We start from the raw sequence: 11,030 nt of genomic DNA, 5'->3' as shown, positions 1-11,030 counted from the left end.
GCAGACGGTGTCAAAAGGTGCGAAGATGGAGACGGCAGGGCGCAAGAGAGAGGATGTTAGCTGTGCCTCTGCCCTGCTAGCCTAACACCAACTCCAGCTCCAACTCCAACTTCCAGCCGCCCTCGTCCTGCTAAGATATTTTATGCGCCAGAAAGTATTATTAGATGTTTCAGAGTGCTGACGTAAGGGCGGGTGAGCGGGTTCTTCCGAGCCGACAACCTTAAGTACCGATACTTGCTGCTGCATATAAACTCTGCGCTTAAAATAAGTATCACTACTTCTGCGCACGTCTCGTCCCCCTTGCAAGACCTCATCCTTTCGCTGGCCAGTTGCTCAGGGGGCTGTGAAAGGGCAGAAAAAAAAGGCAGAGGCGAAAAAAAAAGGAAACGAAGCGCTGGACAACCTCTCCAAGGCGTGCGTGTGGGCTTTATTTCTTATCCATCCTTTTCTCGTCTTCACTTTGTCTTCTTCTCCTTCGTCCTCGTCAACCTCGACTTCAGCTCTCCTCCTTGTCCTCCTACAGGCTCCCCGTCGTCCGTCACTTGACACGAGGGTCGTGATCCAGAGTGCCAGCACCCTTTTTCACGCTACCTGTGTGACCGCTCTCTGCCTCGTCCATCACGCTCTTCATTCACCATCGTCAACTCCTTTGATCGATCCTTGACCGCTCTCCGGCATCCGCCCTGACATTCGTTGACCCGACCTGATCTCTGGCGCAAAACAAGGTGCTACTCTAGAGAATCGACAACCTCGCAGAGGAAGAAAAGTAGCGGTCGTCCGCGTTTGTTACCATGGCCTACCCGGGCCCAAGCTCGCCAGGAGGCTATAACGATGGCCATCGGCTGCAGGACATCACTCCCTCTGCAAGTGTAAGTCCAAGTCACTCAATCACTCCCTTCATCCCCGCTAGAACAAAATGGAGGGTGGTATCGACATCATCATCTATTATACTAGCTACTCTTTCCTCCCCCCCTGCCCAGTCACTTGTTTCACGTTTGACTGTGAAATGAATGATGAAGAAAATGAAAAATAAAAATACAAAACAAAGGCTGCCTCCTCATATTTGCTCGTCTCTCCGTTACTCATTTGGCATTTCTTTAGCAATACCATCTGCCGCAGGAGGACGAGTCGTCTCGCTCGCTTCTCAACCAGGGTCCCTACGGCGGCCCCTTTGACGACCCCCAGCAACGCGGAACATCTCCTGTTAGGCCCTCCTCCAAGTACAGCCTGACTGAAACCTATTCGACCGACGCTCCCGCCATGGCCCAGTACCCGCAGGACCAGATGCAGAATCCTGCAGCCGGCTTTGGCGTGCCCGGACGCGTGCCTTCTCCTTATACCCGCAGTGAGACCTCTTCCACCGAGGCCTGGCGCCAGAGACAGGCTCCCCAGCAAGGCAACCTGCGACGTTATGCCACCCGAAAGGTTAAACTTGTCCAAGGATCCGTCCTCAGTATCGACTACCCGGTGCCCAGTGCTATTCAGAACGCTGTCCAAGCCAAGTACCGCAACGACCTTGAGGGCGGTAGTGAGGAGTTCACCCATATGAGATGTGAGTTTCTTTCTTCCTCGTCTTATCCAGCATACATGGGATATATATGGTGATACTTACTATCTGTAGATACTGCTGCTACCTGTGATCCTAACGAGTTTACGCTGCACAATGGCTACAATCTACGTCCCGCCATGTACAACCGTCACACTGAGCTGCTCATTGCCATTACATATTACAACGAAGATAAGGTGCTTACTGCTCGTACTCTTCATGGTGTCATGCAGAATATCAGAGATATTGTCAACTTGAAGAAGTCCGAGTTCTGGAACAAGGGCGGCCCAGCCTGGCAGAAGATTGTCGTGGCTCTCATCTTCGACGGTATTGACCCTTGTGACAAGGATACTCTTGACCTCCTGGCTACCGTTGGTGTCTACCAGGATGGTGTCATGAAAAAGGATGTTGACGGAAAGGAGACCGTTGCTCACATTGTAAGTCAAGTAACAAGGCCGGAAAAAAAATACTGGGATTGATGCTGATATGCCATCTTGTAGTTCGAGTATACCACACAACTTTCTGTGACCGCCAACCAGCAACTCATCCGGCCCCATGATGACAGCCCTTCTACTCTTCCGCCAGTTCAGATGATGTTCTGTCTCAAGCAGAAGAACAGCAAGAAGATCAACTCCCACAGATGGCTCTTTAACGCGTTTGGCCGTATCCTCAACCCTGAAGTCTGCATCCTGCTCGACGCAGGTACCAAGCCAGGGCCAAAATCCCTGCTTGCCCTCTGGGAGGCCTTTTACAACGACAAGGATCTCGGTGGATGCTGTGGCGAGATTCACGCTATGTTGGGTAAGGGTTGGAAGAACCTCATCAACCCTCTTGTTGCCGCACAGAATTTCGAGTACAAGATCAGTAACATTCTCGACAAACCCCTGGAGAGTTCCTTTGGTTACGTCAGTGTGTTGCCCGGTGCATTCTCTGCCTACCGATTCCGTGCCATCATGGGAAGACCGCTGGAACAGTACTTCCATGGTGACCATACCCTGTCCAAACAGCTCGGCCCTAAGGGTATTGAGGGCATGAATATCTTCAAGAAGAACATGTTCTTGGCCGAAGATCGTATCCTCTGTTTCGAACTTGTCGCCAAAGCCGGATCCAAGTGGCATCTTACTTACGTCAAGGCCTCCAAGGGTGAAACTGACGTTCCCGAGGGCGCCCCAGAGTTCATCGGTCAGCGTCGTCGATGGCTTAACGGTTCGTTCGCTGCCAGTATCTACGCTCTCATGCACTTCGGCAGAATGTACAAGAGTGGACATAACATCCTTCGCATGTTCTTCTTCCACATTCAGATGTTATACAACACTTTCACCGTCTTCATGACTTGGTTTGCTCTCGGTATGTCTCTGCCCCCGTAGGTACTTGCTTGCCAGAATTGATCTAGAGGCTAATATGATAACATTTCAATAGCTTCGTATTGGCTTACTACAGCCGTTATCATGGACCTTGTCGGCAACCCTGGCCCATCTAACGGTAACAGAGCTTTCCCTTTCGGTAACAAGGTCACGCCCATTCTGAACACTCTTTTGAAATACGCATACCTCGGCTTTTTGCTCCTACAGTTCATCCTGGCTCTCGGTAACCGACCCAAGGGGTAAGTTTTACAGTATATTCTATCCTGCGTTTGCGCAATCAACTCGCTAACTTGGTTATCCTCCAGTTCCAAGCACTCATACATCACATCGTTCGTTCTCTTTGGCATCATCCAGCTGTATATTATCATTCTGTCCATGTACCTGGTTGCTCGAGCTTTCTCTGGCGGTACCTCCCTGTCATTCGAAACTGACCATGGCCCCGTCGAGTTCTTGAAATCCTTCTTTGGCTCATCTGGCCCCGGTATCATTGTCATCGCTCTCGCCGCTACCTTTGGTCTCTACTTCATCGCCTCGTTCATGTACTGTGACCCATGGCACATGTTCACCTCTTTCCCGGCCTATCTACTTATCATGTCCTCGTACATCAACATCCTCATGGTCTATGCTTTCAGCAACTGGCACGATGTGTCTTGGGGTACCAAGGGATCCGACAAGGCCGATGCTCTACCATCTGTACAGACGACCAAGGAAGACGGAAAATCTGCCACTATTGAAGAAGTTGACAAGCCCCAGGCAGACATTGACAGTCAGTTCGAAAGCACTGTCAAGCGCGCCCTGACCCCGTATGTCGAGCCCAAGGTGGATGAGAAGAAGACGCTCGAGGATTCGTACAAGAGTTTCCGTACCCGTTTGGTCTCTTCCTGGCTCTTCTCCAATGCTATCCTTGCCGTCGCCATTACAAGTGATAATTTGACAGCTCTCGGTTTTACCGTATGTGGCTACCATTCTAAATCCCCGTATATTCTATTGCTTACTTTCCCACTAACTCATCTCATAGTCACGAGCTACCGAACGTACCAGTCGTTTCTTCCAGTCTCTTCTGTGGGCAACGGCTGCGCTCTCCCTCATTCGATTCATCGGAGCATGCTGGTTCCTTGGTAAATCTGGCATCATGTGCTGTTTCGCAAGAAGATAGTAGTTCTTTTAATACCTTGATTCCGATTGACGGCTTTCCTTTTCTGATTCTCCAAATAAAGTTTCCCTTTCTCATTTTCTTTTTGTACCTTCTCCTGTTTCCTTTTTCCCTATGTCGTCTTTTTTCCTCGATGTCTTCTCCTATCTCCCTTCCTCTTCTCTTTTGCCCAGATTATGTCAATTCTATTCTAATGTCCATTCCTGACCTGGCTGGGGACGTGTCTTGTATTTTAGATGAATACTCTCTGTTATTGTGTGTCTGATCCCTTTTCCCCATGTTCCAACTCTTCACGTTGCGTGCCCACTGCTTTCCTCTCTCACTAGCCATCTACCTACACTTTGGAGGCTCTTCAACCAGAAGCTATGCTCCTCAATTTCTCCATGCTATGAAAATATGCCAAATTGCGCCCACCCCACACCCCTATAGTATCTATCAGAACGTCTTTCATATATATAAACATATACACACATATACCTAGCATCCAACATCCAGTTATGTCCCTTTCATCTCCTACCTAAACCAAAGTCCTCTTTGCGTTTGCATCATCTCAAGTAGATCAGATAACGGGTACCTATTGGGTTAACCAGTCACGTGTCCCTTATCAGGCATCGCCCTTTTTGCCCGCCATCAAGAAATATCCAAACGTCTTGTTAACCGCTTCGGAGCAGCTTTCATATTCCCTTTTAACGACTGCCGTTACGACTTGTCATTTCCCCTTGTGCTTTGCCGTACGATTAGAATATATACCCCAGTACCTGGTATTTTTCTTATTTGGCTTCCACCTTGTCCACCATCCGTCGGCGTTCTGCGAGTCTTCTACATAACTACCCTCCCGCTTATCGGTAAATAGAGCCCCTTCTTCCACAAGTATTACGATATTATATTTTATATCAGAGTATATGGTGTCACTTCGCCAACGTACCTGTCGAGGCAGCTTCACGAATAAACAAATTTTGCCTGTCGTATATACTGACTTCTCAAATGTCCGTAGAACTGTACCTTGATACCCAACGCGCAACACGCACCTCCAGTACAATACACCAACTTTAACTGCTCGACTCTGGTACCCCAAGACGAAAACTGAAAACGATAGCTAGGCCGATACAGGATACCGAAGTACCCGTTGCCTCATTAGCTACCCATCTCTCCTTTAAACTGGGCTCTGGTTCCTCGGACTATATTGAGGTTGCTGGGGTTTTTCTTTTCCACCAACCGAATCTTCCCGATATTTTCAAGATGTTGAAAATATGGTCTATGGTAGGGCCCTCTTCAAGGCTCCTCACACCCTATATGTTTGTCTTTGCAGCCAGGCTTACCTCGTATAGAAACAAAAGCAGCAGCAAGCTGAGAACTCGGAAGGGGGCACCGGTGCGGTAGAAACGAAAAAGAAGAAGAAGGTCACCGCATCCCAGTTACGAGTACAACGCGGTATGTCTTTTACCTCGATTCCATTTCTATCTTAACCTTCAACTAATTCGAGGACTATAGATCTTGCAGAGCTCTCCCTCGGCAGCACAATGAAAATGACCTTTCCTAACCCCGATGACATCTTAAACTTCATTCTAATTATCGAGCCAGACGAGGGCATGTACCGTGGTGGAACTTTCTCCTTCACCTTCACCATCAACCAGAATTTCCCGCACGATCCTCCAAAGGTTAAGGGCCAGCAGAAGATATATCACCCCAACATTGATCTCGAAGGGAATGTCTGTCTCAATATATTGAGAGAAGACTGGAAACCTGTGTTAAACCTGAATGCTGTCATTGTTGGGCTACAGGTATGCATGCATTCAATTTCCTACCAGCCCTCTCCTAAGTATAGTTCTGTTCCGCTGACGACTCGCGTAGTTCCTTTTTCTCGAGCCAAACGCGTCTGACCCATTGAACAAAGAAGCAGCTGACGACTTGCGACTGAACCATGAGGGGTTCAAGCGGAATGTTCGGACAGCCATGGCGGGAGGCACTATCAAAAACATACAATACGATCGAGTTACACGATAGGCATGACCTCATGTATCCCATTAGCGATATTCTCACCATTGTCCCTGGTTTCCTGCATTTCTTCCCCTCCAACGTATTATTATCTTCCATAGAAGTGTTCTATCCAGCATACATTCATTTGCATTCGATCAAGTTAATCACGCTGCTACGTAATGTGTGGTCCCGTAAGCCGTCAAGACCGGCTGTGTACATATATAGGCAAATAAATAACCTTTATATACTGTCTCAGGTACAGAATGTTGCTAGTTGAACTAATAAAATGCGAGATATGAATTGCGAAATTTCTATAAAGACGTTGGGTTCTTTCTGTTTTCTGAATTTGTCTTTTATACAGTACACAATACGCAGTCCGAATGGCAGTTCTCCAGCTCTGATATCATATTGACGGGCCCGCCAACGTGGTGATGATATTCGCAGTCAAAAAGTATGCGGCACTTCACAAATCGATGAGCAATGACCGGACAGAGATGGAGGAGGCGTGGATGAGAAGAATCGAACACGCGTAAGATCGAAGATTTGTTTGTAATATGACAATCGTTTAAGCAGAGAGTTCCTCGGCACGCTGGGCTTCGAGTCGGGTGTAGAAGTTGTCACGGGCACGAACGCGAGGAAGGTGGTAGCCTATATAAAGGGGTATATCAGAAATCTGACGACGGATGCCGGCGGCTGGAGGATAGGAAATACACAACATACCGTACCACCACAAGTAACCGGAGCTAACTCCAAGGCCTACAATTGACGGGGCGTGTTAGACAAATATTCGAGTAAAAGCATTTAACAATTGATATATGTAATTAACGGATCGAGAGGTCGTCTTGTTTTTTTTTTCGAAACAGGAGTCTGCGTCTTTTCACGATGGTCTTCCCGGCAAACCTCAGGCTTTTGCACTTACCCAAGGCGGTGCTGAGATCGAGCACCAAGCCCCGGCGGAGCATCTACTCATCAGGCAAGGCAGTTAGCATGTTGCTTCAACTTCAGTCTTCAGGGCAGACCGTAAGCCATTGGGACGTAGGGCATCCAGAGCAAGCCGTGACAGCTCCGAAGACTCAATCCGGCTTCCCCATTGCGCGGCAAAGACGGCAAACACCAGGACTTACTCCAGTAACGGGCTTCATAGCCGTGATGCCAGCCATTGTACAGCACTAAAAATCGGTATCGGGACAGAGAGAGCGGTGGAAGAAGACCAGGAGAGCAAAAGTGTCTGCGTCGTTGAAAACTGTTTTTGAGTGTGAAGTCGAAGTCGAAGTCGAAGTCGAGACAGATTAATCACGTGATTCTCGTATGAGCAACACAGAAAAAGCTGCCAGAGGACGATGACAATAAGACGAACGGTCGGGGCGGAAGGGGAGAAAGGGGACAACACTGCTGTCTGCGGGGATAATGGGAGCCTCTTTTGCATGGGAGTGTTCTTGCTTCCTACTATTCACCAGCCCGGATATCATCATATATCGTATCGCCAGTAAATGAATACCATACCATTGAATAAACATCACGTGACAGTACTTTTTCCTGCTGCTCAGCGAAGTTCGAGATTCAACGCCTTCATGCGAGCAACGCGGACGACGACGAGAAAGACGCAGAAAGAGAAGACACAGCAGGGCAGGCGACGGCGACGGCGACGGCGACGGATAAGAGAAGACGAGAGGCCTGGCAGCGGGTCATTTTCATCGTGCGCCCCAACTAATTACTGATCCCATACGCTTCTGGCTTCTGGTTACCTGTGTACATCGATGCAAACGGCCACTCAGATGGCTCTCACCAACCCGACCCAGACACCTCCCTCACCCCAAAGCTCTGCGAAACGCCCGTCAGTCGAGGCAGATGGCGCCTCTCCAGCAAGGAAACAGCGGCAAGCATACCGCCGGCACCACCGTTTGCGGCAGTCTCACGACCTGGCTGCCGCTGCTGGCGCAGAGATCTTGAACGATAGCATTTCCATTGATAGCCAGCTGAATGCGTCGATAGTGAGGGTCCTGGATGAAACAGGATTTGATAACGTCGAGCCAGTGGTCTTGGACAGCTTCAGGAACAATGTAGAAGAGCGTGCGTTCATTCTGACCTCTGTTTCGACATACTTGCCTGTTAAAGCTAACCCATCTTATCTAGATATGCTTCACTTTCTATCCTACGTCCGCCAGTCGATGACATCCAGCCGGAGGGTGCAGCCCATCCCGCAGGACTTTGAACATGCACTCCGCTACCACTCGATACGTGTAGACTCCCTTCGGCCGCATCTCAGCGCATTCCAACGTACGACCCAGGCCAGTCCTGCAACGCCCTCGTCCAAACCAAGTCTCCTTACTCCTCCACCGGAAGAAGGTGCAGACGATGATGAGGACGACAAGCCCATACCAACGCGAAATTACGCCTTCTTAGGACCAGAGTTAAATTCCGGAGACAGTGACCCTAAGAAAATTTCCTATATACCCAAAAACTTCCCCAGTTTCCCCAGCAAACACACATATCAAGAGACACCCGTATTCGCCACCAAACGAGAAACCAACCCCGAAAAAATACGAGAACGCGCGACAGAGGAAGGACGGTTGGGCGAGGAGGCCTTGCGCAAGCTCACCCGCGCTGCGAGGGAAGGTCAGGGCAATACTCGAGCTCACCGGGACAAAACGCTGTGGGGTCGCAAAAACGAGAGTATGGACAGCATGTTTGATAAGACACTGAAGGCATTAACAAAGTCAACCTCTGCCGCCAAACAGCCCGACGGCTCCTTGGTACTGGACCTGGGGCCGATTGTGAACAGTAACCGGGTTTATTGGCGCAAGGCATCCGCGCCGGCTGCCCGTCCCGACCCTCAACGGACGACAACAACGGCTACAGCGATGCAGGTTGAATAGACCGGCTGGTCCGTCGTCAATCCCGAACTCTCTTCCTATTCCCTCTGCTTCGTCTTGGCCGCTCGTCCGCTGGGTTCAACTGGCGTCGACGCCGATGCCCTGACATGACTTGACATGACTTCATCCTGCACTTCTCTCTATATCAAGCACCATTGATGCATTTTCCTCAGCCTCCCATGTAAATATATAACAACACAATATCCCGTAATGCATAATCCACGCCGTCTATGGCCTTGTTGATGCCGCTTTCTCCCACGCTGTCGTCTCAGCTGTAACTCCGTTGGCGCATCTAGGGCGTCATCACCAACATCAGCACCGTGTACAACGCAACAAGACAGAAAATAGAGAGACGAAATACCTCCGGAAGAGCCTCTTAAAGGTTGTACATCTAACCACGCCCGGCTCCGGCGGCCCTGCGTCGGGCGGATTGCATGAATACTGTGTCAGCTCGTAGAGAGGGCATCGAGCAAGGTCGACGACGCCGCCTTTGCGAGCTTTCTCCTTGTAACCGACACGATGGCTTTGCAGGCGCTGCGGGAGCTCCGTAGCCGGCCACGACTCGATCTGAGGCGCCATTGAGTGCTGGTTATCGGGTTCTTAGACAGTCGACGTTCGACGCTGAGCGAAGTGCAAGATGTTGAAGCTGGTTTTTGCTTTTTCCCTTGTGGAGTCAGTTTTGAGAAATATTTAACCAACTACAACGACGCCGAAAGGAATCACCATCTGCTTGCGGTAGGCAAAACATACGGCCATACACAGCTTGTGTGGACTACATGCCAGAAGCTGTAATGGCTACGCGGGCTTCTGGCAAGCGGCTCCGCGAAGAGACCGCAGAGGACACTCTCGACGGCGTGAGCAGACATTCGATGGCAACCCTTCATATTCAGCATCAGCTAAACAACCAGGCAAATACCTAGATCCTACGCGACGTCCAGCGTAAATGCGGCAGACACCCCCAAGGACATATAGAGACGTCCCCCGTCGGCATCAAGGTGATCGATGACATGCTACGCATCTTCCATAGGCCGCCGCGTCCTCGCCCCGGAGTGCCTGATCGCCACAAAGTGCTGGAGATTGTCGGCCCCAGACGCGGCCTGGGCAGGGGCAGCGGCAAGACCTCACTGCTATACTATATCGCTGCCGTAGGCATACTGCCGGCGTCCTTTAACGGCATCCATCTCGGCGGACAGGACGGGGCTGTGGTATTTCTTGACTCGGAGAACCATTTCAACGCTGCCCGGCTGCGTGATGTAGCTCTACATTACGCGCGCGAGACCATCTACATACAGAAGCAGAAACAGCGCGGCGCCGGGCTGTCTCCCCGTAAGCAGCAAAGAGAAGACGAGGCTGAGCTGCGCAATATGGTGACGGCTTGCCTGCAGCATGTCCATGTCTTCAAGCCTACCTCGTCAGAATCTGTCGTCGCAACTCTACAGTCACTGGAGGAATATCTGCTTGACACAATGCGCCATCTTTCTGCTCAAAGAAAGCTTCATTCTATCATGCTGGATAGCACCTCTACATTCTACTTCAAGGACAAACGACAAGCGCTCATAGACAGTCTTCCAACGGAGGTGCCTAAATTCCCCTGGGCCGAACCGCCGCCGCTCTATCAGATCGTCCACTCAGCCAAGTATATAGTCCAATGTCTGCGCCAGCTCCAAGACCGCTTTGCATGTACTGTTGTCTACACCGCCACCGGCAGGAGGAGGGCTGACCTACACACTCCCACGCAGAGCGGCTATGGGTATCCGGCCGAGCTACTGTACCCGCGTCCAAAGGTCATGTCCTTTATTCCCCATTTACCCCCACGCATGGAGGTCCTACTCAACAGTGCGCTTAGTAGTCCGACGCGATGCAGTGCGTAAATTCTCTGCACACTCGGCCAAGGAAGCTCTTCGTCACGGCCGCCAGCGCAGGCTTGTAGTTGCGCAAGGCAAATTCTCGGCATGGATTGACCCCTACGGCAAAGAGGACTGGCCGTCTTGGATCGGACCTTCGATACAGAATTTAAAAGGCAAAGGACGGTTCAGTTATTTAGTCCATAAACGCGGTATTGATGTAAGGGAGTGAGAAAATCGCACGAATTTATTTGCCATCTAATATGTATGTCT

The 11,030-nt window shown here is 50.2% G+C and overlaps 5 protein-coding genes across 5 annotated transcripts; 4 read left to right on the top strand and 1 right to left on the bottom strand.

Annotated features, from left to right (window-relative positions):
* Window positions 1-791: 791 nt before the first annotated feature.
* MGYG_06569 (chitin synthase G) lies at window positions 792-4,066 on the top strand (the record flags this gene model as incomplete). Its single annotated transcript, XM_003171978.1, has 7 exons — window positions 792-869; window positions 1,102-1,552; window positions 1,622-1,983; window positions 2,047-2,893; window positions 2,966-3,149; window positions 3,216-3,861; window positions 3,929-4,066. 7 exons carry the CDS (start codon window positions 792-794, stop codon window positions 4,064-4,066), a joined length of 2,706 nt encoding a protein of 901 aa, XP_003172026.1.
* A 1,236-nt stretch (window positions 4,067-5,302) lies between these two features.
* Window positions 5,303-6,067, top strand: MGYG_06568 (ubiquitin carrier protein; the record flags this gene model as incomplete). The annotated part of the gene is made up of 4 exons (XM_003171977.1): window positions 5,303-5,323; window positions 5,392-5,494; window positions 5,555-5,844; window positions 5,915-6,067. 4 exons carry the CDS (start codon window positions 5,303-5,305, stop codon window positions 6,065-6,067), a joined length of 567 nt encoding a protein of 188 aa, XP_003172025.1.
* Window positions 6,068-6,605: 538 nt separating this feature from the next.
* MGYG_06567 (hypothetical protein) lies at window positions 6,606-7,200 on the bottom strand (the record flags this gene model as incomplete). Its single annotated transcript, XM_003171976.1, has 4 exons — window positions 6,606-6,688; window positions 6,761-6,796; window positions 6,960-7,002; window positions 7,165-7,200. The coding sequence occupies 4 exons, from the start codon at window positions 7,198-7,200 to the stop codon at window positions 6,606-6,608; spliced, it is 198 nt and encodes a 65-aa protein (XP_003172024.1).
* A 615-nt stretch (window positions 7,201-7,815) lies between these two features.
* On the top strand, window positions 7,816-8,916 carry MGYG_06566 (bromodomain associated domain-containing protein; the record flags this gene model as incomplete). The annotated part of the gene is made up of 2 exons (XM_003171975.1): window positions 7,816-8,110; window positions 8,174-8,916. 2 exons carry the CDS (start codon window positions 7,816-7,818, stop codon window positions 8,914-8,916), a joined length of 1,038 nt encoding a protein of 345 aa, XP_003172023.1.
* A 788-nt stretch (window positions 8,917-9,704) lies between these two features.
* On the top strand, window positions 9,705-10,784 carry MGYG_06565 (hypothetical protein; the record flags this gene model as incomplete). The annotated part of the gene is made up of 2 exons (XM_003171974.1): window positions 9,705-9,767; window positions 9,834-10,784. 2 exons carry the CDS (start codon window positions 9,705-9,707, stop codon window positions 10,782-10,784), a joined length of 1,014 nt encoding a protein of 337 aa, XP_003172022.1.
* Between the last annotated feature and the right edge of the window lie 246 nt (window positions 10,785-11,030).

This window comes from Nannizzia gypsea, genomic scaffold, assembly GCF_000150975.2.
Source record: "Nannizzia gypsea CBS 118893 supercont1.5 genomic scaffold, whole genome shotgun sequence".
NCBI lineage: Eukaryota > Fungi > Ascomycota > Eurotiomycetes > Onygenales > Arthrodermataceae > Nannizzia > Nannizzia gypsea.
This window is presented reverse-complemented; position numbering and strand designations above follow the sequence as displayed.